Source organism: Phytophthora sojae (genome assembly GCF_000149755.1).
Source record: "Phytophthora sojae unplaced genomic scaffold PHYSOscaffold_2, whole genome shotgun sequence".
NCBI lineage: Eukaryota > Oomycota > Peronosporomycetes > Peronosporales > Peronosporaceae > Phytophthora > Phytophthora sojae.
The window spans coordinates 6872629-6900441 of NW_009258116.1; the positions used below are offsets into that span (position 1 = coordinate 6872629).

Below are 27813 nucleotides of genomic sequence, written 5' to 3' on the forward strand. Positions count from 1 at the left end.
AGAAGCTTCTACCAGCCTGGAATCTTGGCCGTGGCAGACGGCACAAGGTCAGCGCTAAGGACGCGTTTTTCATGTCCCTGACAGTCCTCAAGCATCACGACAGCTGGCTCAAACACGCGACGGACTTCCGGATGCTGCCGCCAACGTTCGAGAAGATGGTCAACAAGGTAAGAACACGTCATAGTGCAGACAAGAATGAGCGCATGATATTTGACTCACTGTCTGTGCATGTAGATATGGTCTTTGGTGGAAGAAGTGCTGATGGAGCGCAACGTTACGAACGTCACGATGACAAGCCAAGAGCGCTGCAACCAGCAGTTCACCAACTATCCCTACGCGCTCTACGCACTGGACGTCAAGTTCCAACCCGCGTATCGACCATCCGGCCGCTTCACTGAGCAGAAACACTACTTCTCAGGAAAACACAAGTTGTACGGCTTCAAGATCGAGTGTGCGGTGGTACCACCAGGCTTGGCGGTGCATGTGTCGAAGCACTACCCTGGATCTGTGTCCGATATAACCATCTGTATGAAGAATCTGGAAGTGCACAAGCGGCTGCTGCACAAGACGACTGCTGAGGCTGGGCGAAACGACTACGGAGAAGGCTCGACGTCGTTTGGCAACATGTGGGGTGTTCTGGCCGACAAGGGTTATCAAGGGCTCGAAAAGTCTGTGCGCACCATCATACCGAAGCGTCGTCCTCGTGGCGGACCTCTGACGTACGACGAGGAGAGTCGTAACCGGCGCGTTTCATCGGATCGTGTTTTGGTGGAGAACTACTTTGGCCGCATGACGACACTCTGGCGCGTGGTGAGCACTACGTTCACGTGGAGTGAGGCAAAGTTCGACAGGATCGTGAACATCTGCGTGGCACTTACCAACATTCACGCCAAGCTGCATCCTCTACGGGCCGATGACCAGGATCGGTACTCGCAAATTTTGACGCGTTACGTCTCGATGTCTGAGGCTCAGCGCAAAAAGCGCGAACGCGATCGCGTCGTTGCGGAAGCCAAGCGAGCCAGTGCCCGTTTGTCCGTCGAGTCCACGGCTTCCAACTCAAGCTCAAGCTCCCACTCAAGCATGCGCGCGCGCACGATCCCATGCCAGCACAACCGGAGCCCGCAACTCTTTCAGTGCGACGACAAGCTCCTCGCCCGGATCAAGCCCATGCTCTGGTCTTAGCGCGATTCTGGGCTCTCATACCTCGACTGTTATGGGCTCCCAAGAACTCTCGCAGGAGTTTTAAGCTCATGAGCCCACAGTAGTGAAACTTCACTACTAGTTTTCTGCATTCAATACATACATGCATATTGCTTGCAATCGTTAATATGTGTTCTAATTAGATCTACTCACTCTTAAGGGTTTTAGACACTTAAACAATGTATGCACCATGGATCATCGAGCTGACTTGACATTTGTATACAAAAAGTCATTAGAAGTATGTATGAACAATCGATCATTGAAAAGGCATAAGATTGACACCAAGTATTCGACTTAACTTCAGTAAGCACGTTCCATCACCGAAATTAGTCATTTGGATGCACCTAAAGCTAACTTAGATAAAGTATGCACAGCCAGTCACGGTGCTACTCGAATAAGATTTTTGGGTTGACGAAAACATAAGATTATCTTATAAACCTTTAAAATTTTATAAATTATAATTTTGTAGAGATATTTACTCAATGTAGTCACTGTCTGAGTCGTGCGCACTTTCCGGGGATGATGGCGAGGATGCGGTGATGTCAACGACATCAGGCACCGGATAAGATGCTGGTAGAGGATAAGATGCTACCGGACGAGTTGGAACAGGTGCCTCGTTGACAGAATCCTCGATGTCGGCGCTGAACAGGTTGAGGAGAGCCCGACACATGGGATAAACAGCGCGACTCCCATGACGCTGGTACACTTCAAGCAGACAAGTTGTACAAAAACAATGCTGGCACGATGTCTCCGAAATTGGGTCCTCTACATCTTCGCAGCATATAGCACACTCGAGGGTTGCTGCCGGCGGAGTCGCCGGAGGCGATGCAGCGAGGGCAGTATCGCTGATCATAGATTCCACTGTAGCCATTTCGATAGGGACGGTGGTTGACACGCCATCGGCAGTAGTAGCAACAACAGTGGCAGCAGCCTGTACCTGGATAGACGTAGATGCTCCGTGTTTTCGCTGGTGATATCGCACCCGCGCTTGGGCGTTGATTTGCTCCTTCGTCAACGATGCACGGCGAGGCTTCTGGCAGACGCGGTGCTCGAGGTGTCGGCGAAGGCTGCTGATGCTGGAGAACACCTTCCTGCAGAGATGGCATCTGCGCGCCATTTTTGAAATGAGAGTATTCAAAGAATCATACAAGGCCTTATCTATATTTATACTTAAGTACCTCAGCGGGCTGAACGATCAAAATAAGCTCTCAGCTTTCTTCTTTTAGCCTTGTTTCGCTGTTGAGCTCGTACTTCGAAGCTGCACTGTTAAAAGGAAAGATTCTAGAAGCTGATTATATTCGGAGCGGCATCTTATCATGGAATGCTGCAGTCTTGTTATCTCACAGTTGCGCAGTTAGAAAATATATCGACGGCGTGCAGATATAGCGCTCCTCTCTTCTAATTTCGACTTTTTGCTTGCTATTGGTATACACGCTATAAATTGTATAAATAACTGAATTGCGCAGTACATAGCCAACTAGTTTTGTCTTCTATTGTGTTTGTCAGGGATCGTATGGTGTTTATGATATTTTGTGTGAAAGTCACGGTTGAATTGAAGTTTACGGTACGGCAACAGACGAGCCATATTGCACTTCAGCGTGGAAATCGAGCGTCAGCAGTAATCAGCCCTTATCCCACTGTCATCTGAGGTGTGCAACGCTTCAGCTTACAGTAGACCAGTAGATTCCGTTACAAACTACACGTCCTGAGGGGACGAGCTGCTCGTGTCTGCCTTGGACGGGACTCGCCCTGATCGCACTTGGCTCAGCATCCGCGCCGCGAGCTGGTGCGCCGCCCGCGTTCGGCCCGCCAGCTCTTGCGTCGAGTGCAGCCGTGCCCGCCACTCGCCCTCAAGAGACTGGAGCTGCTGCAAAGAGAGGTTTAGCGGCTCCGCCTCCCCTGCCTTGGAAATTTGAGTCCATTGCGCTAGACGCTCCGTAGTTGTGCGCACGCTCTTAGCTAGCTCCTCGAACTCGAGCCATGCCTCGTCCAGGGTCTCTGGTGGTTGTGACCTCGTGTGGTGCCGAGCGAAAGTTTCTTCGCTATCTGTATCCTCGCATAGATTGTTTTTGTTGTTGCTGCTGCTGCTTGCAAGGGCACGCCGCTTCTTGATCTCCTTCTCCCGTCTCGCCGCAGCACGCTCGCGGAGCAACACCGAGAGACTGTCTTCCTCCTGTGCTGCCGGGAGCCGCGTCGGACTCCTAGACAAACAGATTGAACTACTCGATTTGGATAACAGCGAGCTATTGCTTGCGGTGCCGGTCAACCCCAGCTTCGCGTGCACCAGCGGCGTAGGTTCCTCAACTTGGTGAACACCAACACCGGCGGTACGAAGCTCCTTCTTGACCTTGGACTCGGATCCTGCTACGAGCGACCTCACCAGCGCATCCTGCGGCCGCTGCGATGATAATAACCCGCGTCGGGCTTCCGACCGTCGAGTGAGATCCCACCACCTGCGTGCCACGAGGTACACGACTGCCCCAGTCGGTATGGCTAGCGCTGCGGGGGTGTCCGACGGTTCCACTTGGTGTGCTCGATAGATGGCGATGAACTCACCATGCCCTTTGGTGTCACTAAAAGTGCCGCCTCGATGACCCACGCTCACGGGGAGGTGGCACTTGGTGCGAATCTGAGCTAGTAGCTTCGCGAACGGGGTGTCTCTCACCACATCCGGCAGCACATGCAAGGGCTGGAGAGCCGAGCTGCTACCTGGTTGGTAGACGCGGAAGTGCAGCGTGAGCGTCTTGCCACGTCGAGACTGCAGTCGATATCGTGCAAGACACTCGATGGCAGTCCTGGCGATCTGCGTGTGTAGCGAGCCCATGTCGGGCAATGAACCGATCTCGAGCGGAGACGTTTTCCCTGTCGAGACACCACAAAAAACTTCAAGCAGAGGCCCCTGCAAGTCCTCGAGCAAAAGCTCGGGCGGGTGACGGCGCCGCTGCAGTGCGTCCACGTCTGCACGAGCACAGACTTCATTCAGCAGCTCGCGCACCAGCGCGCTCAGCAGCATCGTGGCATTATACGAAAGCGTGAAGGCCGGGTGCACGCACTTGAGCACCATGGCGAAGTCCACCTCGGAAAACGGGTCGTCCTCGCGCTTTTGCCACTCGGAGCGCGTGCGTTCGTGGCGCCGAATCAGCTCCTCCTCTTGTTCAGCATCTCGCCCACGCCGCCCGCTGTGTCCTTCCTCCTCGTGCTCGTATCGTGGAGGCGCTGAATCCCCGAGCAGGTGCTTGGCCTCACGACTGGCAATGAGCTTTCGCTCGTAAAGTGCTCGAGATGTGGCGTCGTCCAGGAAGAACTCCAGCGCCATCCGAGCGCTTTCTGCACGCTGCAGCAACTCGGCCAGCTCCGGGTGGCTGCGGAGAGCCACTTGCAGATGAAACACGGTGATCTTGGTGTCTGGCGGTCCTGTTCGAGGCGCGGGAGCATCTGCGAGCTGCTTGATGGCTATTGCAAAGAGCGCGTTGCAAAAGCCCTCCACGGTCGCAGTGCAGAATACTGCTGCCTCGGGCTTGCGTCACGACACCCAGGTCAGTCATTCCTTCATTTACAACTACGCTGCCCGCGGAGACGTTTGTACGTACATCTACAAGCAGATCGAGCCCCTTGGTCAGCGTATCCCTCAGCGGCTGGAAGTCGAGCGCGAGTCGTTTACGCAGGGCCTGCTTGCGCCGCTCCAGGTCCAGAGAACTCCTCCCAGCAGGCATCCTACCGCATCACTCGGCCTCTATCCACCCCATTGCGGAGACTTGCATCCTGCAAATAGCAATCGGTAAAACGGCCACCTACCTCATGGCTAACTTAGACGGAGCTGCCCCCCCCCCCCCCCAAATGCAGGTGAACACTCTCCCCGCATGTGGTTCAGCACTGACCAGGCCGGCGTTTGACTGCTATCGGATAGTATCCAAGTATTAGGATCGGTGGCCGAAGCCTCATCTATTGATCAGTTGAAGTGATGTTGGCCTGGATTTCAACGAGCTCACACACAATCACCACAATAATAGCAATAACCATTCACCAGCTTGAAGAGCAGCATCCCAGAGAAGAAGATGGCAAACACAATTTCGATTTCCGCATAGGAGCGTCCACCCACGCGAGCCCGCGGGCTCACTCTACCGATAGACGCTCTGTCGTCAGTCCCAAGCTGCTTGCCAGTCCTCGCTGTTCCTTCTCTAATTCTCGTCGTAGTGGTACGGGTCAACGTCGCCGTGCGGCGCCATGACCTCCGACGGCAGAGCATCGCCCTCCGCCGGCACGAAGGTCGGGTACGGGAGCGGTGATGCCGGCTTCTTCTTGCGCGCGTCCGTGACGCGCACAATGCTGCCGTTGTTGCCGGGCACGCTGCCCTTGACGTAGATGAGGTTGCGCTCCACGTCGATCTTGGCAATCCACAGGTTGTCGCGCGTGACGCGGTTGCCGCCCATGCGGCCGGGCATCTTCTTGCCCTTGAACACCTTGCCGGGGTCCTGGCACTGGCCGGTCGAACCCATGTGGCGCTGCGTCTTGGAGTTACCGTGCGAGGCCGGCTGGCCCGCGAAGTTGTGCAGCTTCATGACACCCTGGAAGCCCTTGCCCTTGCTGATGCCGCACACGTCCACGAACTGGCCGGCGTTGAAGTGCAGCGCCGAGAGCGTGGTGCCCAGCGGCAGCAGCGCGTCCTCGGACACGCGGAACTCCTGCAGCTGGCGCTTGGCCGGCACGCCGGCCTTGGCCAGGTGGCCCAGCACGGGCTTGCTCACGTTCTTGGCCTTGCGCAGACCCACGCCGAGCTGCAGCGCGTTGAAGCCGTGGCGGTCTGCCGTCTTCACCTGCGTCACCTGGCACTCCTCCACCTGCAGCACCGTGCAGTTGTGGCGGTAGCCGAAGTGGTCCCACACGGGCATCATGCCGATCTTGACGGCCAGCAGCCCCGTGCGCTTCTTCTCGGGCGACCAGGCGACGGCCTCCACGTTGGCCGCAGCGGCGGCGGGGGCCGAGGAGGTGGCGGCCGTCGACAGCGACGACGCGCGCGCCAACGTCTGGCGCAGCGCCCTGCCCGCGAGCGCGCTCGATCCGCGCAAGAAGCTCATGGTTGGTCCGATATTGAGAGGAAGGAAGGGGCTCAATGCGGTTCGCAGCCACAGATGAAACTGTACCCCTGTTTTGGTACCCACAGTCCAATTTCCACCAATCAAAGATGAATGTACCAAATGAGGGGCACACTTTGGTGATCCCATCTCACTTTGCCTGTCTATACTTGGACTTGGCTTCACAGTGCCCCGTCAAGGCTCGGCGCGCAAAGCCCAAGAAGAGAGCCGCGTGCCTGCTCCCCCGAGATCTCTGGCTGCGCGGGTCGGAGTGCATGCTGCGAGGGCCCATCGGATTCCTCTGCGTCTGCGCTCTCTGCTGGCGCCTATTATAGCCTCCCGGGATCCGCGCGCGCGCCGGTGACTGCCATCTCCCTCCCCCCCACACGCACACGCTCGTCTGGATCGCTGATGCGGCTGCCCCATTGGCTGCTGGCGCTGGCGGCGCTGCTGCTGGGCGCGCGCTACTCGTGGACGGCATTGCTGCTTCTGCGCGGCTGCTGGTGGACGGCCACGAGGCTGCTGCAGCTCGGCGTGCTGCTCGTGGGCAGCGGCAGCTTCTGGTGGGTGCTGCGCTCGTACCAACTACAGAAGGAGCAGGAGCTGCTGGACCAGGCGCTGCTCAAGTTCAAGTACTACAACAGATACCGCAGCCGCGTGGGCAGCGGCACCCACGGCGGCGCTGTGGGCCCGCTGGGCGGCGGTCCCAGGAGCAGCGGCAGCGCTGGAGGAGACTACGCGCTGTCTCCGCCGGCGTCGGGCGCCTACATGACTGACGCCGGCTTCCAGCTGCGGGTGCTCAAGAGACTGCCCATTGTGGCGCACTTGCGCACATCATGGAGCCTGCCGCCCGAGATCTGCGACGAGATCGCGGCGTTGGTGCAGCTCATCGTGAAGGACTACGTCAACTTCTGGTTCCAGGCCATCTCCCCCAACGAGGAGTTCCCAAACGACGTCAAGTTCCTGCTGGCCGACTTGCTGGGTGCAGTCGCGTCTCGCGTGCTGGAGATTGACCCGTCGCAGGCCCTTACGATGGTGGCCAAGAGCTTGGAGCTGCTGAGACTGCACTTGGGGTGGTTCCGAGAGGCCTACGCCCAGCTGGCGGACGAGTACCCGAGTGTCTTTGAAGGCGACGACAACGACGCGAATCTGCTCAAGCGACAGGAGTACGTCACTTCGTTTGTGCAGAGGTCGCCGTTTGTCCATCCTGGCTGCGTGGCTACAGGGACCCCGTCCTCACCGCAGGCGACAGTCAACTCCCCGACGTCTTCGGCCGGCAGTACTGGTAAAAAGGGTGCAGGTGAGAATGCGGAGGCGGCGTACCTCCGCCATGTAGCGGTGCAGCTGCTAACTCAGTTGCGGCCTCAGCTCGGCCAGCAGCATGACACGAACGTGTTCGTATCCATCGCCATGAACTTGCTGCGTGAAATCGTGGCGTTCAAGATCCTCAAGCCCCTGTCAGAGTACTCGCAGCCGCGCTACGCCAATGAGGTTGTATTGGCATGTCTTCAAGCGATTGTCGACGATAAAAACGACACAGGACCCATATCGCCGACGATGTCGGGGTCAGGGAACGGAGTGGCAATGATGCCAACCTTGTCGCTGAACAAACTGCGATCCACTTCCAGTTACTTGTACAAAGCCAGCAGACGCAGCGGCGAACAGGCGGAAGCAGCATTCCAAGGGTTTATTGAGGCGGTCGCGAGCGGTGTATCATCCGCTGCAGCAGGTGCAGCCGAGATGGTGTTTGAAGGAGAGGACTGGACCGACTCCAACAATCCGTTTGCGTTTGGTAGCGCTGTATTTGCAGCCAGCTCGGGTGGATCTACTGGCGAAAAGAAAGCGATGCCGTCAATTTTCATGATGGACGATCGCCTCAACACGAACGTTGCCAAGGCGGCTAAAATGATGAACCCGCGTGGCTTGATCCCTGGCGGGCTGCTGTCGCACAAGATGACTGGCGAGAGTAGCCGAATCAGTACGCACATGGATGATCTCAAGAATGCCAAGGCCAACATCGGCACCAGCTTAAACACTTCCATCGGTAAAGTGAAGAGGCGCTTCCGCATGGAGCCCATTTCAGCGCCTCCCCTCAATGCGGGGGCAGCAGCGCGAATGATTCGGAAGCCGGGACAGCTTCTGCAGAAGGCATGGAAGCGAGGCGAATCTGGTGTCAGCTCTCCAACTTCTTCGTTTGACGACGGCGCAGTCACGCCCACGGGTGATAGTCGAGGTCGCAGTAATGCTCACACTATGGGCTCGCTGAATCCGCTATTAATCCCTATGAGCGATGACGAGGAAGAAGCGTCCGCGAGAACGGCAAGCGGGTCTATTAAGATGGCAGTGGTGCGGGATCGCGTTGTTGTGCACTTGGAGAAGGCTGTGGCGAGCTACGTGAAATTGTATGACGAGTGTCCTGAGATGAGGAATTCAGCGCGGTCTCGAGAGTTGTACGAGCTCCTTTCGGCGATGGAAGATGTCTTTATGCTGGGCTTTCGCAACCCTGACTCGAAGGCTCCAATCTTGGAAGACGATGTTGAACACAAAGAGCTATCGACTCCTCCTTTATCTCCAGTTGCTAAGCGGCGCTCCTCTGTACCAATGCCGAAGCTTGATCTGGATTCCCCACGCCGCGACAGTATGAGCACGGACAGAGGAAGCGATTCGGATGGAGAGGATGATGACAACCAGTATTACTGGGACTATCTTTCGCGAGACAGACTCGGAGCGGGACAGTATAACGCTCATTGGAGGTTTGTTGCGTCTCAGTGTCCGCATTGCTGTCCGAGCGAATCGCATGTTTCGACACGTGGGGTTCAGTGGATGCTGGTGGCCCTTGAGAAGGGGTTGCTAGGGTTCTTCTGCACGGAGTTGTATGCACACAGCGACATCACGGAGCTATTCTACGAGGACTTTTGTCTTCTGAACGATAGCAAACTCATGGAATCGGTGCTAGTGACTCTGGCGCAACTTGATAAGGTCAAGATTTGTCTTGATGTGCCTTCTCTACTCGGTAGATCAAGCGATATCGATCAAGAGTTCGCAGTCTCTCCCTCGAACCAGTGGCGAGCTCAAGGTGCGACCTCTCCAAGTGCGCCAGTCCGTGTCTTGGAGCGAGTGTGGGAGATCGAGCGCTACGTCCCCACAAAAGGATGGGTGAAAGCTACCGACAAGCGATGGCAGGAGCTGCCGTCGTCTGAGTGGATCTGGGAAGACGATTGGGCACTCGAAAATACTGGAAATGATGCAGGAGAGTCGTCGGACAGTGAAACTCCGAATTCTGCGTGGGAATACGCAAAAACCTTTGAGGACACTTTCCACGGGAAGGAAAAGAAGTTTGATTCAGTCAGGAGGCGGCGATGGATTCGTCGACGATGTCAGCTCCCTCCGGTCTTGGCACTTCCTACTCCGCCTGTATCTCCCAATGGATTTGGTGTATCGTCTCCGTTGGCATCGTCAACCGTTCCTAATGGGCTGGGCAGAGCAAGGAAGTTGAAGCAGCGATTTAACGCGTTGAAACGAGACAAGAATTATGAAAAGGGGACGACGGCGAAGTCGCTGTTGAGAAGACGATCGAAGAGCTTCGACAAAGATATGCCCGACAGCCCCATTAGGGACTCGTTGCTCGAGGCGGACGATTTACAGCAAATGTCCAGAACAGCGTCGGCGCTGATGAAGGCTCGTGCATCCATTCCGTCGCTGCGGCGTGGTATTTCAAACAGGAGCACAAAGTCCACCGCGACAGACTCGGGGCTATCTACGAAGACTTCTGTGGACGACGATCCAGCGGCTTTGTATGAGAACGATGACGAGGACGAAGAGAACCTGTGCTTCCGCTGCTTGAAGATGCTTCCTGTGTCCAAGTCCGGGGCGGGAACTTGCCATAGCTGTCATCAGCGCGTGTGCGCTACGTGCCTGGATTTCTACGCGTTCATGGTGTATCCTCCACCTCTCGAAACCTCCAAGAAAGCGCGCGTGTGCGGGAACTGTTACGACCGTCTTGTGAAGAAGTACAAGCTGCGGATCGATGCCCATGTTGGCAAATTCTTGGTCAAGGAGCGCGAACGCGAGTCGTCTGAGTCCTTCAGCTCGAGCTCCTCCAACAGTGCTACTACTGGCAGTGGTGCTAACAGTAGCCCCAACCATTTGCCTTCTCCTACCAGTAACGGCGGAAACTCGGGTGATCTTGCATCTCCAGGACACCCTTCGAGCCCTCTGAGCCCCACCATTAGCCGTGCAGGCAGCACCAAGTTCGAAATAACGGTCAAGGTGAAGGACGACAACGCGTACGCCTGGAGTGTTATAAAGACCTTCCACGACTTCGAAGTGCTGGAGAAGCAGTTAGCGGATAAGCTTAAGAAGCAAGAGAAGAAGTGCGGGGTCGGGTGCCAGACGTGCCACTTGCGGGGTGTCGACTACATGGAGATGAACACCATTAAGCCATCACTGAAGACGGTGGCGGCGGCTACGATGACGTACGAGAAGAGGCTGTACGTCCTGGAGCAGTTCTTGCAGCAGTTGCTGGCGTGCGATACCCTGTGCCAGAGCTCGGTGGTGCAGAAGTTCCTGCTGCTTTCGAACGCTTACGGCACATCGCTCGCCGCTGGCAACACGTCGGCTGGATGGGAAGGGAGCGACAACCCGACCTCTCTATCTGCAGCGAACTCCGCTGGAGGTGTGCTGGGCAACGGTGCTGGAGGTGGTGCTGGAGTGAACAGTGCTGGTGGGATGCTCGTGGAGAATGGCAAGTGGAAGAAGGGCCGGTGGATCGCGCCGGACGCCAACTCGAAGGAGACCAAGATGCGCGTGCTGCAGAAGATCGAGGTGAGCTTGTTTGCGATGCTAGGTGAGGTGTTCGAGTTCGATGGCATTGGCATGGTGCGTCGCCAGATTTTCTCCATGACGCGGTCTTTCATCAAGGCCTTCCTGGGTGCTTCGCACTTCCGGATGCTGGAGCGGCAGTTCCTCTCCTTCACGGACCCAAAGAAGCTCTCGGGTTGGATCGGCGACCTGCGGCTGTACATTTTCCCCGACCCAAGCGACAGCTACGTGCCGCCGCTTCCTGCGCCTGACATGCGAGTCCTTCGCGAGGAGTGCCTCGCGGCAATCGCGGCCAGCTTCCCGTCCAAGGCGGTCTCGCTCTTCGGCGACACGGCCTGCTCGAACGCAGCGCTCAAGCTGCACGAGTTCCTGCAGCACGAGGTGTTCGTGAAGAACCTGCTCTTCAGCATCACGGACGAGCTACTGCTGCACCTGTTCCCGGAGTCCACCACGTTCAAGGGCAAGAAGGCGCCCGGAGGGACACCAGCGGCCCCGTCGCCCATGTCTCCCTCTGCAATTAAGGTGGCCACCACCATCGCGCTGGAAGCCGTCGCTGCGTCGATAGACGATGACGCGGCCGCGGGCTTGTTGACGCCGCCCCTGTCCCCCGTCCCGTCAGTCCCCGTGGCAGCAGAGAAGAAGACCAAGGTCGTCATCTAGAGAGAGTAAGTAGAAATTCACATATAAACGGAATACTGTAGATCATGGCGATGTTTGGAGCCCCCCCCCACTCTACGAGGAGTGCGAGACGACCGCCGCGGCCGTGGGGCGCTTGCGCCTGGTGCCGCCCTCCTCCTGCTCCTTGATGGACCGCTCCAGCGCCGCCAGCTTCTGCGCCACGCGGCTCTTCTTCTTGGTGCGCGCGTGCTGGTTGATCTCCTTGAGCCGCTCCTTGCCGTGCGCCTTGACGTCGCTCAGCGCCAGCGTCGTGCCCGCCTGCAGCACGCGACTGGCCATGATGTTCTCCAGGTTCTGGTTGATGAAGCCCGTCACGGCCTTGCTGCCGTTGTTCTTCATGCCGCTGCAGCCGCGCCGGATCTCCGTCGTGGGGTCTGTCGGCCAAGGACAAGCAGCAAGGGCGTGAGTGCCAGCTATAACCATACCCCAACCAGTATTCTGTGACGGACGTACTCCCTTTCTTGGTGAACTTGGCCGCCGACTTCTTGTGCGAGTAGCTCACGGCCTTCTTGGAGGGCTTGGAGCCCGCGTTCTTGACGCTCTTCTTGCCCTTCTTGAGGTAGCCGCTGCCCTGCGCCATCGTCGCTCTAGTCTGTCTAATCTGTTGCTGCGACCGTTTGTTGCCAGTTGACGAGCTTCACGGGCCAATCACATTGTGACTGCCTTTCAGTATTGAGCAATACTAAAAGCAAGTCTGAACCAAAACTCGGGCACTTCTTCCCGGACAGCGCTCGTTGAAGTGACAGGCAGCTGCAACTCGTTGACTGACACGCAAAACTGTTGCCGCTGTTGGCATGGATTGATTGATTGACGCAAGAGTTGAAATGAAACTGAGCTCCCGGTCACTCCGTGTCCGTTTCCCCCTCGTACGTCGGTCGCACGCGCTTGTTCGAGCGGCGCTGGCCCCGGAGCTGGTCGCTCTGCTCGGCGTAGGCGAGCGACATGGCCCACATTGGGTGGATCTCCGTCGCGAGGCGGGCCGCCATGTCGTCGATGCTGCGCTGGTTCTGGGCATGCTGCGCTTCGATGGAGCGGTGCATGCGCTCCAGCGCCTCGAGCGCCTGCTCCGCGTCGAGGAGAAGCTGCAGCTGCTGCTCGCGCGCGAGGCTCGCCGGCGCTGCTGGATCCCCGGCGGACAGGATGGTACGGACATGGGCCGTCACGCGACGCAGGTGGCTGATGCGGATGGCGATGAGCTGGGCCATGTTGCCGCCCGCGTTCATGGTTGGCTGGCTGGACTGCTGCAGTTGCCGGGGATGGAGCTGGTACTCAGTTAGGTTTCGACGACACGGGGTTGGTCGGCTCAACAGGAAATCCCGGCGCTTTCCTTTTCCTACCAAGACTGCTCTGGTGACGCCAGTCTCAAATGCGAAGCTACCAGTTGCAGTATGAGTACGCCATCGCGCAGACGAACGAGACGCTCGCGCTGATCCAGGACGTGGCCAGCCAGAACGAGTACGGCACGATGCTGGCCATAGACTCAGGCCGCTGCACGCCCAGCTCCACCACGAGCTCGGGCGGCGAGGTCTTCCCCACGGCCTGCTACTACTTCAACGGCGACGGCGAGCCCGAGGTCGGCCCCTTTATCGGCGGCACCACCAAGGAGACGGGCCCGCGTGCGCCCTACCCGAACAACGTCTGGTACTCGTTCCCCAACACGTCCCCCCTGGAGGAGTGGAGCGCCAAGACGAGCGAGTGCACCCGCCAGGGCCTGTGCGACATCGGCGTCATGCCCGACAATATCAGCTGCACCTTCGCCTACCGCGTGCTGGGCTTCATCCTCATCGACGACCTCGTGGGCATCACGTCCATGGTGAGCAACACGACGGGCGAGACGTACGCCAACTTCTCGGGAGTTCTGCCAGAACGGCGGCGTCGAGTTCGAGGCCACGACGGACGGCGAGTGGATCGACGGCATCTCGTTCTGGGAGAACCCGCAGGACGAGGACGCAAACTCGAAGCGTGCCACCAAGCTCGTGGAGGCCTACTACAAGCTGACCAACGGCCCCATCGAGACGTCGGGCCTCGACTCGGACATCATCGCGCATATGCTGCCGCTGCCCACGCCCGCCGAACTGGCCGCCGAGAACCCGGCCTGCTACTATCGGACTACGGCCGCAAGCGCGAGCTCTACGGCTCCACGTGCACGGTCTGCAACTCGACCTCGGACGAGTGCGAGACCCCGCCCAGCGACTGGACGTTCCCTACGCTCGAGAGGGCCGGGGCGAGAACGGCGGCACGGGCGACGCGTCGGCCGACAGCTCGTCCGACCTCGTCGGGCACGGACGGCGACTCGAGCTCGAGCGGCGCGGCGCGGCCATGAACGGCGTATCGGCTGTGCTCATGTCGACGGTGCTGGCCCTGGCCACGGCCCTCTTCTTCTATTATAGACGTAATGTACGCGTGATCAAGTGGCGGATCCCCTCAAGGTCCTTAGGGGGTCAAGCAAGGGTAGATAGACTACAAACCGAATCAAAAAAGCTTCATTCCTTGACTCAAGGAATGAAGCTTTTTTGATTCGCTTGACCCCCTATAGTTTTGAATTGATCCTACCCGGTCATTGTCGACGAAGGACGAAAGGAAGGAGGTTAACCATGCAAACGTCTCTGTGTGAATCCGCTTTATTCGTGCTACTACTACGTAGTAGTATTTAGTCGTCATCGGTGGACACTTTGGCTTTGCGAATGGTGTTAGCGCAGAAGGAGAAGCACCCAGTGTGTTGCCCGAGCACGATATGATGGGCGAGGAGCTGCGCTCAGCAGCATTAGAAAAGGGCCGCAAGGTGCTGAGTTGAAGGAGAAGTAGCGAGCACTCAGGAAGCAGAAGGAGCTCCTGGAAATGATGAGCGCCAACACCTCGCAGTTCTCCTTATCGCAGAAGCGCGACCTGCTGAACAAGATTACTGCGCTGTCTGCGCCACTCCGCCATCTCGCCGACTGCGGCGACTGTAGTAGGTCTGAGCGAAACTCTTCTGCGAGGGAAGCCGGCGCTTCCTGGTAAGTTCCTCAGTCTATTGAGTTCAAGTAGGTAAAATGTACTCTGCCTCACTGCTCGGCACGATCCGTCGGCCGGCAGTGGTTTCCTAACTCCTCTGTCGTTTTGCCAGCTCAGATCGCGCTGGGTGCGATGCCCGGTGAGTGGGAAGAGGCTTGCTAGTCGTAACCCCCCACTACACTGCCCTCCCAAGCCTTGACCACTCTCTTGGCCTCTGTAGCTTGTCATGTTGCACGATCCGTGTTATAGATTACTTCTTTCGTGCCTTGCCCTTGCCGTCTCTGTTCACGTGCTGCACGAATTTCGGGTCGTTTGTGTCCGCTGCATACTGTTTTAGTAACACCGGAATGTCCTTGCGTAGCTGCTGAGTCGGTTCCCACGAGTCTTCGATCGGTTCGAGGCCCCTCCAGCTGACCAGTACTTCATAGTCCTTCTATTCGCGGCTCCAACGGTAGCCGTTCAGCTTTGACACCGTCAGCACCAGGCCTTGTGCCCCAATGTGCTCTCGTAGATCCTCTGTAACCTCCAGCGAGCTGTCCGCGTAAAACTTAAGCCGTGACGGGTGGACGTCCATCTCCTCCCCTGTCAGCAAATGTCGGACACCGAATGAGTGCTTGTCAGCTCGCACCACCTGATACGCCCCCCCCCCAGGTGACCAACAGTTTGTCGTAGTACTTCTGGTCGACCCTCGACCTGAGCACGTAGTCGCCGATGTCGAAGTTCGGTCGACACGCACGCTTTTGCATTTGTTGATTTCGCACGGTCTGTTGTGCGCGCGCCACCGTCATGGGCTTGTGCATCTCACGAATGCCGGTCCTCAATTCCTCTAGCCACTTCGTGGTGGCTGTCGTCTGCATTGGTATTTCCACCACTTGCCGTTGCTTGATGTCGATGTAGAACGTCAGCGGCATCGCGGGAGGTAGTCCACAGAATAGCTCCACAGGTGCCCGATTCCCTAGTGATGGAACGGGTGTGTGGTTTAGACTTGCTTGGAGGACCGGCACAAAGTACGTCCAGTCATGCGTATCCACCTTGTACTCGAGACAGAGAGCACGTAGGACTTGGATGATGTCCCTATTCGCACGTTCCACACTTCCATTTATCCACGGACTGTATGCCACCGTGAAGTCATGGCTGGCCTTCAAACTTCTGCACACCTCTGCGACGACTTCGCTCGTAAAATGGGAGCCCTGATCACTTATCCACACCGGCGGAACGCCAAACCTGCTGTGCCACGCCAGTATCGCCTCGACTGCCACCGTGCTAGTCGGGTCTGCACATGGTGTCAGCTCAGTGAAATGGGTGGCCTCATCTTTGAGTACCAACAGATAGCGATCTCCGGCAAAAGTGTCCCCCAAACGTAGGAAGTCGAAGTGCAACGCGCCGTTGCGAGTATTGTTTCGATATGTCTCTCCCCACGGGCGCTGAATAACCTTGCCTCCTTTCACGTGTCTGCGCATTAGACAGTTCGACAGGAACGTGTCCACACGGGCACGCAATCGGTCAATGAGAAATAGCCGTCTCAGGGACGTCAGCATGGCGTCGCGACCGCGGTGTCCCTGCGAACCGCAGTGCGCCACAACCAGCATCCGCTGAATAATCCCACTGGCCTTCACGGGTATCCAGACTTTCTCGCCAATGTACCAGCCCTTTTCATCATCGCCCGTCGCATTGTTCGGTCGACTGGCTGCATGCTGTAATTGTTCAGCCCGAATAGCCGTCCAGGTTGGCCACTCAAAGTCGGGGTCGTCCAGCGGCCTCAGTATGTACTGCTGCGAGGTGGGCACTTCCTGTTGCTGTTCCACCACCAACCCGTGCTTCTTGGCGCCTCGGCGAGTTCTTTTACGCCGCCGCTTGCCTTCTGCGTGAGGCTCGTCCCTGCTGCGCTTACGCAGCTTCATCACATTCAGTCGCACAGATGGATCGTGGTCTCCGGCCCACCGAGAGATCATATCCGCCCATACGTTCGCCTCCCCGTCAATATGTTCAATCTCGTAGTGATACTCCATCAACTTTGTCGCCCACCTCAGGAGTTTGCCTCGGATGTGCTTCTTCACTTCCTGACCTGGCGCGAACACGTAGATCAGGTTGCGATGATCGCAATAGAGCTTGAAACCACCCGGGCGGAGCAGCAAGTAGCTCAGCTTGTCACATGCGCACACAATAGGATATGCTTCCTTCTCTATGATACTCCAGTTGCGCTGTGATCCTGTGAACGTGCCGCTCAAACAGATAAGCATCTCGTGCGCTTGCTCCGACACCTCCTTCTTTGGTTGCCAGTGCTCAACTTGGGTCACCAGCAGACTCCAACCAATATCCGAGGCGTCTGTAAGCACACACATTGTCGCTCCGTCCTTCGGATGAGCCAAAGTCACACTTCTGGATAGCATCTCTTTCATTTCATCGAAAGCCTGACGCTGTGAAGCGTTCAGCTCAATCGCAACACCTGCTGCTACCCGCTTCGTCCGCTTGGAAGCACGCGACAGTGCGTCGTCCAGCGTGTCCTGCAGCGGTCGCGCCACTCTTGCGTAGTCGATAAGCGAGTCTCTCATCCAATTCGTAGCGCACAAAAGTTGTTGCAGTTCTCCTGCTGACCGCGGGTACGGCATGGCTTGCAACGCTCGGATGCGTTCCGGGTCATGCTGCACTCCATCTCCATTAATCAGCTTGCCGCACCACCGAACCTCCCGCTCGAACAGGCTGGACTTCTTCGGGCTCAGCTTAAAGCCGAAGAAATCGAGCAGCTCGAACAACCGCTCCAGCTTCACGAGGTAGGTGCTGGCATCTTGCGCGTACAGGAGCAGATTGTCGATCCAAACGAGCAAGTGCTTGTGGAGCAGCTCCTCCAGGCACTTCTGGACCGTCGACTAGAAGAACAGCGCTGCGTCCGTGCATCCCTGTGGTACACGGCGCGGGGTGTACACTTTGCGGTGCGTCATGTAAGAGAGCCACTCCTGACACTCCTCGGCCAGTGCAAGCTGCCAATAGCCCTTAATAAAATCAAACAAGCCGAAAAACTGAGCTCCTTTCACGCTTTCGAGGTCAACGTGCAAATCCGGCATCACCCCGACAATCGCTTCAATGTCTGCATTTACCGGCTTGTAGTCCGACGTCTGTCGAAATTCTCCACCACTTTTGCGCACAGGAAGAGCGGGGCAAGCCCACCGACTCTCCGTGTTCTCATATACCCAGCCCAACCGGACTAGTTTATCGTTAAACTCGTTCAGGAACTTGCGGACCTCGGGCGGGTACTTCCGGGCCTTGCACCGATAGGGTTTGGCGCCAGGCCTGAGCCGGATCTTCATCGGAGGCACTCGGGCTGGAGGATCATCGCCTAGCCGGAATCTCCATAAGTCAAATCGAGTCGCAATCCTGCGGAGTGCAGGCACCAGTTCTGTCGGGAAACCTTTTTCTACAGCGCGCTCAATCATTTTCTCAACTGCAGCCAGTACCTCGTCGCTCAATCCAGCACTTGAGCCGACCTGTGGTTCGTCCACATCATCAAATTCATCATCCCGTTCACCTCGCATTGCATTAGCCACTAGCATGTCCAACTGCCTCAGCACATCTATCCCTAACATGGTCAACAGATCGATGCCAAGGAGGAATTCAGTGCTATCACCAGGAATGACCAGGCACTCAACTGGTTTGGCGATGCGTACACTGCCAGCCGCTGTTGTCAACTTGAGATGCAAATTAACCGTCATTTTCACTTCAATTGGCTTGCCGTCAGCACCCTTGCATGTGAGTGGTTCCTCCAGCCTCACAGCTTGTTCCGCCTCCGGACACGCCTTCACGAATTGTCCATACACCATCATACTCATTCCAGACCTGTCTGCGCCGCTGTCAGCACAGAAAGCCACTTTGAAAGCGTCTTCCAGCACAATTGAGCGTGTTTGTGCTGGCAGGCAATCTGCAAGTCTCCTGAGATTAGCGGTGCCTCCCCGCGGGGGGCTGGCCGCCTTTCTTGCTCTGCTTGGAGGCTGCAAGGCGTTCACGGTCCTCCTTGGTAGCGGTGGGACATGCACTGAGGTAGTGGGGCCCTCCACAGTTGAAGCAACCAGCCCTCGGCGCTCCTTTGGGACCGGCTTGGCCTTTCTTGTTTTTGTCGTCTGTGCTCGCTGCAACCGGCTGCACCACCTTCCTTTGCTGTTTGTCCGATTTTTGCTGTTGCCCAGTGTGCACGCGCTTGTTCTTCCGAAATGGCTGAGGCTGATCCCTTAATTTCTGCTTACGGCTCGAATTCTTTTCTCTCGCCAGCGCGCGGTGCTCAATAGCTTCCTCCAGCGCCTGCTGACAAATGAGCTTGTACAATTTCATCACGTTGCTCTGCGCTTCCGGGAAACGGTAGTCAATTTCATTCTTCACTTTATCCTTGAGCGTGGCGGGCAGCGAGTTCACGAGCAGCTTGCACTTCTTCTTCGTGCCCTTCTCCTCCTCGAAGAAACTCGTGAACCCATACTTCTTGATCAAAGTGTTGCACGACATGAAGTAGTTGGTCACACGCGCAGTGATGTCCTTGTTGTTCATATCCATGCGCAGCTCCTTCTGGAACAGCTCGGTTCTGGTAGCTGTCGGTGATGGCGTGAATCTGCTCCAGCAGAAACTCATCAGTCAGGTCGTCCTTCGCGACGCCCCAATTCACCTCACACAGCGTCTCCAGCAAGTCGTCGTCAAACGAGTTCTTGATGCTCTTCAGCACCGCCTTGATGTCCTCCTTGCCGTCCTTGCAGCGCTCCTTCACCGCCTCTTCGTACTCCTTGCGAAGCTTCAGCCACTCTACCAACTCGTTACGAGCAATAGAAGACACCCTTGGCGCCAAGACAAAAGAGAAAATTGGCTGCGGGACACGAGACGTGCCTGTCGAACTTGCCCCACCCCCAGTATCCATCTGCAGCCCTGCCTCAGCGTCGGTGCGCTCTCCGGCCGAGTGGCCGTGGGTACACTCGGCGTCGCTAGACGTGAACCCCATCTTGATCTTCTCCTGGTCCTTCCGTTCAGTCGCGAGACCTCGCAACTAAAGAATTCTTTGTAGTAGGTCTGAGCGAAACTCTTCTGCGAGGGAAGCCGGCGCTTCCTGGTAAGTTCCTCAGTCTATTGAGTTCAAGTAGGTAAAATGTACTCTGCCTCACTGCTCGGCACGATCCGTCGGCCGGCAGTGGTTTCCTAACTCCTCTGTCGTTTTGCCAGCTCAGCATCGCGCTGGGTGCGATGCCCGGTGAGTGGGAAGAGGCTTGCTAGTCGTAACCCCCCACTACAGCGACGCGGCCAGCGGAGGAGGGCGAAAGCGGCGAGAACCCTAACGAACTCAAGGCGGAACTCACCGCGTTGGAGGCCAAGGGCCCGGCGGTCTGCAGGTCGCGGATACAAAGGAGGCCATGGCTCGTACACGCTGGACAACCACACCACGATCGTGAAGATGGCGAATCTTAGTGTCGTGGCCCTCGTACACTTTGAACAGGATGGTCCAAAGCATCAGCGGGTACGTGAACACGTCCAGCAAGCTCCACACAGATCGCCAGCACTGCTTGAGGTTGGAGTGCCACTCCTTGAAGAGCTCGACCTACAGAAGATGGTACACGGCCCACAACCAGCAGCAGACCTTGGTGATGCGCCACGAAGTAGTCGGCGACCGAGTCGAACTGCTTACTGGCGGATTGCTTGCAACTCCCGTGTATAAAGTAGAGTTCACTGAGAAAGTAGAAGAAATATACTCTCTATATTAGTAATGGAGCATCTCAGTCGCGTTGCTCCGTTGAGTTGCTTCGGGGGTCGACACCCTGCAGTGGAGTCTCCACTTCAGGCCGACGTCCCCACCTTCTAATTGATCTTATCAATCACCATTACTATTTTTTGTAGTGTAGTGAAGCAAACTTAGGGCTAAGGGCGTGTTCGCGACCGTTGCAATTTAGTCTCAGTTTAACCCATGCAGGTCATCAAACCAATAAGCAATTAGCAACACTGGTGGAGCTGCATGATTGTTGGTTTTTTAGCTTGTGGTTGAGGGGGCAAATTCCGAAGTGAGATTAAATGTTATCGTCTCTCAAACTACTCTCTAGTCTTCCCCTCCTGCTTTCCTTCTTGTTCTCCTTGTGCTCGTTGGTGCCTCTCATCAGACGGATTACTCCCGGGTTCCGATTGACTTGATCTCAGTATACTTGGGTCTCCCTGACCAGCCATTGGTATATCCAGAGCCCGGCTGCCGCCGGCTCTCCCGTCGCCGTCGGATCCTCCGAGTCATCGGCGGATGTGTCCACACGTTCTCCTCGTCCATGTGCATCTATTGGCGGCGCTCCCGAAGACTCATGAACACTCCCACTCGCCGCTAATGCTGCACGACCGTCCCGACGATTCCGCTTGCGCTGATCAGGTGCTTGAGCCTCTTCATCCCCAACGCCTTGGTAAGCATGTCCGCGAGCTGGTCCTCCGTCGGCACGTAGTTGACGACGATGAGTCCTCGGGACACATTCTCGCGGATGAAGTGATGCTTGATGTCCACGTGCTTGGTCCTCGCGTTATAGCCAGCGTTGCTTGCGAGAGCGATCGCACCTGGTGCCCTGGTTGTCCTCCCATATTTGGGTAGCTCCCACTTGCTCGTGACCCATGCCCTTGAGCATGGCGCGGGTCCACGGCACCTCCTGCGTGCACAGGCTCAGCGCCATGTACTCGGCCTCCGCCGATCTGAGCGCCACCGTGCGCTGGTACTTCAACTTGAAGACCACTGGCGCCACGCTAATCATCACCATGATGCCCGACACCGAGCGCCGGTCGTCGAGATTGCTGCCCCGGTCGGCGTCGGTGTACGCCGTCACCTCGACCTTCTTCGCGTTCCCATTGTAGGCGATGCCGATGTCTCGGGTGCTCTTCAGGTACCTGGGCACGCGGATGGCAGCCTTCCAGTGCTGCTGCCCGGGGTTCTCGAGGAAGCGCGACAACTGGGTCACGATGTACGCCACATCAGGTCTGGTGCACGTTGTAATGTACAGCAAACAGCCAATGAGTGCTTATTGAGGGTTGCTGGTCTTGGGTACTGTGTACCAGTTGTACCCATTAACCGGTTAGCCCGAACCGGTCCAATCCGAACCCACGTTGATTATGGTGATTACGGTAAGTTGTTTACGCCACCGATGATTAGACGAGTAGGATGATTGGATGAACACCGGTGAGTGATGGTTGATTAGATGCACTAGGTGATAGGACGCAGGGTCGCGTGTCTATAACAGTAGGGTGTAAGCTCCAACAATTCAATCACTTTCGAATCTTCATTCTACCCCTCAAGTGCCTTCGCTCCGGTCCCGCCGTCTGCGACGTCCCTCCCTCCGCTTCGTCCGAGCTTCGTGTCCAAGATCCATACCTTCCATCAGGTTATGAGCCCAAGCACCATGTCCTCTGCCCAAGACGCCTCGACCAAGGTCTCCATTGACAAGTTCAACGGGGACAACTACGCGACGTGGAACCGCTACATGCGTGGCGTGTTCCTGACCAAGTCGACGTGGCATGTCGTGAACCGCGAGACGACGCCGAGCTTCACGGACTCGCGGGCCAAGGACGACTACGTCAAGTCGAGCAACATCGCGTTCGGACTGATGTTGCTCCACATGGACGCGGACTACCACCATGTGGTCGACGACTGCGAGGAAGCGTGGGTTGCGTGGACGCGCCTGAAGACGCTGTACGGTGATTCGCAGAAGGCTGGACGCATCTACCTGAAGCGCCAACTCTTCAGCATGGAGATGTCGGAAGGCGGCAACGTCTTGCATCATTGCAACGAGGTCCTCAACATCAGCGCCAAGCTCAGCAGCATCGGCGCCAAGATGGAGGATGAGGACGTGGCGATCTGCCTGTTGCGCAGCCTCCCCAAGAGCTACGAGAACGTCGTGGTGAACTTGGAGATGAGCAGCGCTGAACTACGATCGCAAGACGTCGTGAAGGTGCTGACGAATGAGCACATCAAGAGACAAGGCGAGAAGACGGCGACGGTGAAGACGGAGAATGCGGCCAAGGCGTTCAACACCGACCGAGAGTCTCGCCAGTGTACGTACTGCGGGAAATTGGGGCACACGATTGACAAGTGCTGGACCAAGCAGAAGGACGAGAATCGGGGCCCAAGACGCGGCGGCAATGGCAATGGCCGTGGACGCGGGGCCAACAATGCCCAGTGGAGGAACGACGACGCTAGCTACAACTACGACTACGGCTATAATCGAGTGGCGTTCGCGGTCTCACTGGAGTGTGGCATTTCGACGGGCAAGAATGTGTCCGGGTTGTGGGCGGTCGACAGCGGCGCAACGCACCACATCTGCAACGACAAGGCCAAGTTCGTTCATTTGATTGAGCGGAATGAAGGCGAACTTTCGGTGGCCGACGGCAACAAGGCGGCCATCATGGGTGTGGGGACCATCGTGGAACGAGTGGTTCTGCCCAACGGCGACGAGCGCGACATCGAGATCAAGAACGCGCTGTACGTCCCAAGCATGAGCAAGAATCTGCTTTCGGTGCCACAGATCAACAAGAGTGGTCTGTTCCAAGTCGTGTTCGACAGCACCAAGATGCAGATTGCGCACAAGGGCTCCAAGCAAGTGGTGGCGACGGCAAACCTCGTGGATGGACTCTACTGGCTCCAGACGCCTCAGCGATCGGCGAATGCGGCGACCAGTGGAAAGATGGTCGACTTACACGCGCGTATGGGTCACGCTCCGGTGGAGGTGCTTCGCAAGATGGTCGACAACAACATGATCAAGGACGCGAAGGCACCTTCCAAGTCGAGTGGACCAAGCGTGTGTCGCGGCTGCCAGCAAGGGAAAATGGTCCAGAAGCCGTTCCCAAGCAACTGTGACAAGCGTCACTACGACACGTTCGAGCTGCTCCACTTCGACGTGTGCGGCCCCATGGAAGAAGAGTCACTGGGTGGCAGCAAGTATCTGCTGCTGATCGTGGACGAAGCCAGCGGATGCATGAAGGGGTTCTGCCTGCGTGCCAAGTCGGAGAGCGAGGACTGCATCAAGATGTACGTCACGAAGGTGCAGACGCAGTTCGGCAAGAAGGTCAAGTTTGTGCGGCACGACGGAGCCCGTGAGTTCGCGACCAACTCGCTCAAGGCCTTCTACGAAGTCGAAGGCATCGAGCAGCAAACCACGGTTCCGTACGCGCACCAGACCAACGGCACGGCAGAACGCGCCATCCGGACCATCGTCACGATTGGCCGCAGCATGCTGCATCACGCCAAGCTGGACAAGAGCTTCTGGGCTGAGGCGGCCATGACAGCCATCTACGTGAAGAATCGTCTGCCATCACCCAAGATCGAACACAAGACTCCGTTCGAGATCGTTTACAAGTCCAAGCCGAGTGTGAAGCACATGCGTGTGTTCGGATGCCAGACGTACATCCTGACGCCGAAGGAAAGACGGCGCAAGTGGGACCCCAAGGCTCGCGCCGGGCTGTTCCTCGGCTACGAAGAAGTGTCCAAGGCGTATCGAGTTTATGACATCGAGGTGGGGCAGTCGCGATGTCAACTTCGATGAGTCGACCTTTGGACTTTCGACGCATACTTCGGATGAAGACGTCGATGATGCTGTGCTGGACTTGGACGCGCTGGACCTGGACGACAACGATGGACCGCGCCAAACGAGCTTCAAGCAGGCGGGGAAGCGCAAGTACCGACCGAGTGGCGACGACAACACTGCCAGAAGATCGCGCCCCGTTCGCCACCGAGCTGGCTTAGAAGAAGCAAGTGCGCCGGACGTATCCTCCTCGCGCCGAGCCGACCCCGACGAAGAAGAAAAGTCTGGGGACCAAGATGAAGACGACGACTCGACGCCCCCAGTGTTTTGGCGTGCCAGTGCCAACGCTGTGGAAGCAGCAGCCGATCTATCGGAGCCGACGACGTTCCAAGAGGCTGTGAACGGTCCTGATCAAGTGCACTGGCGCAAAGCGATCCGCGCGGAGCTCAAGTCGATGCGACTGCGTGGTGTGTTTCGAGCTGCCAAGTTGCCTAACGGACAACGCGCCATCGATACCAAGTGGGTGTTCAAGATCAAGCGCAAAGCGGACGGCTCGATCGAGAAGTACAAGGCGCGCCTCGTGGCCAAGGGCTTCAAGCAGAAGTACGGCATTGACTACACCGAGACGTTCTCGCCCGTGGTCAAGTATGTGACACTGCGCATGGTGATCGCGATTGCTAAGTATTTTGGCTGGCCCCTCGACCAACTCGACGTGGTGACAGCATTCCTGTACGGGATAATGAAGGAGGTGGTCTTCTGCGTGGTTCCGGAAGGCGTCGAACTGGATGGTGACTTCGACTGCCTGGAACTGGTGAAGGCCATCTACGGTCTCAAGCAAGCTTCGCGAGTGTGGAACGAGACCTTCGACGAGTTCGTGTGCTCCATCGGCTTCCAAGTGTCGGCCTTCGGTGAGTGCCTCTACATCAAGGTGGTGGACGGTCACTGCGTGCTTGTAATGGTGTACGTGGATGACGTACTGATTACCGGGAGTTCGCCCGAGCTGATCGCACGCACGAAGACCGACCTGAAGACGCGCTTCGAGATGACCGACAGCGGCAAGTGCGCGTTTGTTCTTGGGATCGAGTTGGTGGACGGCCCGGACGGCAGCGTGACCATGTGCCAGCGGCGATACGTGGACGACATCCTGAAGCGCTTCGCCATGGACGAGTGCAAGGCCGTGGTGAGTCCGGTGGACATGAGCACTCGACTGGTTCCAAGCGACGCGGCGACCAAGGTGAACGCTCCGTTTCGCGAAGCTGTTGGTGCTCTGATGCACCTGATGACCGCCACGCGCCCAGACATCGCGTACGCCGTTGGCTATGTATCGCGCTTCATGGAGAACCCCCAAGAGGAACACTGGGTTGCGGTCAAGCGTATCTTTCGCTACCTGCAAGGCACCAAGACGCATGGGATCTGCTTCAAGCCGGGCGACAAGATCGACTTTCGTGGCTACTCGGACGCGGACTGGGCCGGCGACCTCGCCGACCGCAAGTCCACTTCAGGCTACACGTTCATGCTCATGAGTGCGCCTGTGAGCTGGGGAAGCAAGAAGCAATGAAGCGGAATACATCGCGCTCAGTCTGGCTATCCAAGAAGGCAAGTGGATTCATCGCCTGCTATGCGAGATTCTGGCGGCCGCTAATGAGACTGGACCCGAACTCATGATCCGCGAAGACAACCAGTCGTGCATCAAGATGACGAAGAACCCAGTGAACCACGGTCGCGCCAAGCACATCGACATCAAGTACCACCACATCCGCGATGAAGTCAAGCGCGGCGAAGTCAAGCTCCAGTACTGCGAGACTTCTGTGATGCTAGCGGACATCATGACGAAGGCGCTTGCGGGACCACGCCACACGGATCTGACGGTGGCTCTCGGCATTCGTGGGACTTCGCATTGAGGGGGCGTATTGAGGGTTGCTGGTCTTGGGTACTGTGTACCAGTTGTACCCATTAACCGGTTAGCCTGAACCGGTCCAATCCGAACCCACGTTGATTATGGTGATTACGGTAAGTTGTTTACGCCACCGATGATTAGACGAGTAGGATGATTGGATGAACACCGGTGAGTGATGGTTGATTAGATGCACTAGGTGATAGGACGCAGGGTCGCGTGTCTATAACAGTAGGGTGTAAGCTCCAACAATTCAATCACTTTCGAATCTTCATTCTACCCCTCAAGTGCCTTCGCTCCGGTCCCGCCGTCTGCGACGTCCCTCCCTCCGCTTCGTCCGAGCTTCGTGTCCAAGATCCATACCTTCCATCAGTGCTCGGTAGGGCTTCGCCTGCATTTCCTCACGTTCCTTCTGAGTCATCGGCGACTGAGTCTTCGACAACTTCATGCCCGACTCGCACGGGTTCACCACCACCTTGGCGTCCTGCTGGTTGAACCGCTTCACCACATCATTAATGTATCGAGTCTGCTTGATCATGAGAGTCTTCGCCGATGAGTAATGGTCGATCTCCATACCGAGAATGAACTTGGCCTCGCCCAACTCCTTTATCTTAAACGCATTCTTGAGCGCCACCTTGACTTCCTGGATCTCGCTGCTCGTCTTGGCTGCGATGATCATATCGTCCACGTATAGGCAGACGTACACGAACCTGCCCTTCTCGCCCTTGACGTATACGCACTGGTCACCGCCGCAGCTCCGAAATCCGATGCCCACGAAGACTCGGTGGATGGTCTTATGCCAGGCATTTGCCGCCTGCTTCAGACCATAGATCGCCTTCTGCAGCCGACACATCATGTTCTTCGCGTTGATGATTCCGTAGGGTAGACGCGCTCCACCAGCCCGCTGTTGAGAAAGGCGATGTCCGCATCCAGCTGCTCGGTGATGTACGCCTCGGCCACCACAACCGACAACACCACTCGGATCGAGTTCATGTTGGCCACGGGCGAGTACGTCTCGAAGAAGTCCACGCCATACTTCTGCTTAAACCCTTTCGCCACCAGGCGGGCCTTATACCGGATGACTCGGCCGTGCTCGTCGCGTTTCTTTGCGAACACCCAGCGACAACCGATCGGTCGAGCACTCGGTGTCCGACGGACCAGCGTCCATGATCCGTTGTCCGCGTGTGCCTTGAGCTCCGCATTCATTGCCTTCACCCACTCCGACGACTCGTCGCTCTGCATGGCCTGCTGATACGTGGTGGGTGCGTCATTGGCATCGCCGACGTCTGCGGCGTAGGCCAGCACCGCCTCAGCCAATAGGCTGTCTTCGTCCACCCTGGGTCGCTTTGGAGACGGTGGCCAGAAGTGATCATCGTTGTCCGAGTCATCGGGACCAGCTTCTTTCGACTCCTCACCGTCTGCGGAACCATCTCCAAGTAGTAGTACCGGTTATCGGGCGCGCCGAGTCTGTTCCGGCTCGGGGTGGAAGACCATGTCATCATTCAATACCGATCTCGCGAGTCGTCGGTACGTTGTCAGCTCCTGCATGGATGGCTCCGACGTCTCCACCTCATGCATCTCCGTGTCCTCGACGGTCTCTTCCACTGATTCCATCGGCTCGTCGGCGGCAGGTCGTTGTATCTCCTCGGGCAGT

The 27813-nt window shown here is 57.1% G+C and overlaps 7 protein-coding genes across 7 annotated transcripts; 2 read left to right on the forward strand and 5 right to left on the reverse strand.

The window, feature by feature from the left end:
- Positions 1-2896: 2896 nt before the first annotated feature.
- PHYSODRAFT_326025 (hypothetical protein) lies at positions 2897-4913 on the reverse strand (the record flags this gene model as incomplete). Its single annotated transcript, XM_009521975.1, has 2 exons — positions 2897-4717; positions 4791-4913. The coding sequence occupies 2 exons, from the start codon at positions 4911-4913 to the stop codon at positions 2897-2899; spliced, it is 1944 nt and encodes a 647-aa protein (XP_009520270.1).
- A 339-nt stretch (positions 4914-5252) lies between these two features.
- PHYSODRAFT_539912 (Mitochondrial/chloroplast ribosomal protein L3) lies at positions 5253-6263 on the reverse strand. Its single transcript, XM_009521976.1, has one exon. It carries the CDS (start codon positions 6090-6092, stop codon positions 5379-5381), a length of 714 nt encoding a protein of 237 aa, XP_009520271.1. The 5' UTR covers positions 6093-6263; the 3' UTR covers positions 5253-5378.
- Positions 6264-6683: 420 nt separating this feature from the next.
- Positions 6684-11753, forward strand: PHYSODRAFT_481659 (hypothetical protein; the record flags this gene model as incomplete). Its single annotated transcript, XM_009521977.1, has 5 exons — positions 6684-7523; positions 7578-9221; positions 9336-10377; positions 10471-10885; positions 10991-11753. 5 exons carry the CDS (start codon positions 6684-6686, stop codon positions 11751-11753), a joined length of 4704 nt encoding a protein of 1567 aa, XP_009520272.1.
- Positions 11754-11825: 72 nt separating this feature from the next.
- On the reverse strand, positions 11826-12351 carry PHYSODRAFT_344843 (hypothetical protein; the record flags this gene model as incomplete). Its single annotated transcript, XM_009521978.1, has 2 exons — positions 11826-12145; positions 12225-12351. The coding sequence occupies 2 exons, from the start codon at positions 12349-12351 to the stop codon at positions 11826-11828; spliced, it is 447 nt and encodes a 148-aa protein (XP_009520273.1).
- A 262-nt stretch (positions 12352-12613) lies between these two features.
- Positions 12614-12994, reverse strand: PHYSODRAFT_326029 (hypothetical protein; the record flags this gene model as incomplete). The annotated part of the gene is made up of 1 exon (XM_009521979.1): positions 12614-12994. The coding sequence occupies one exon, from the start codon at positions 12992-12994 to the stop codon at positions 12614-12616; it is 381 nt and encodes a 126-aa protein (XP_009520274.1).
- Positions 12995-13137: 143 nt separating this feature from the next.
- On the forward strand, positions 13138-14565 carry PHYSODRAFT_326030 (hypothetical protein; the record flags this gene model as incomplete). Its single annotated transcript, XM_009521980.1, has 4 exons — positions 13138-13584; positions 13628-13913; positions 13987-14163; positions 14471-14565. 4 exons carry the CDS (start codon positions 13138-13140, stop codon positions 14563-14565), a joined length of 1005 nt encoding a protein of 334 aa, XP_009520275.1.
- A 4746-nt stretch (positions 14566-19311) lies between these two features.
- Positions 19312-19590, reverse strand: PHYSODRAFT_376219 (hypothetical protein; the record flags this gene model as incomplete). Its single annotated transcript, XM_009521981.1, has 1 exon — positions 19312-19590. A coding segment is annotated over one exon (279 nt), but the record flags the coding sequence as incomplete, so codon positions are not given.
- Positions 19591-27813: the final 8223 nt, after the last annotated feature.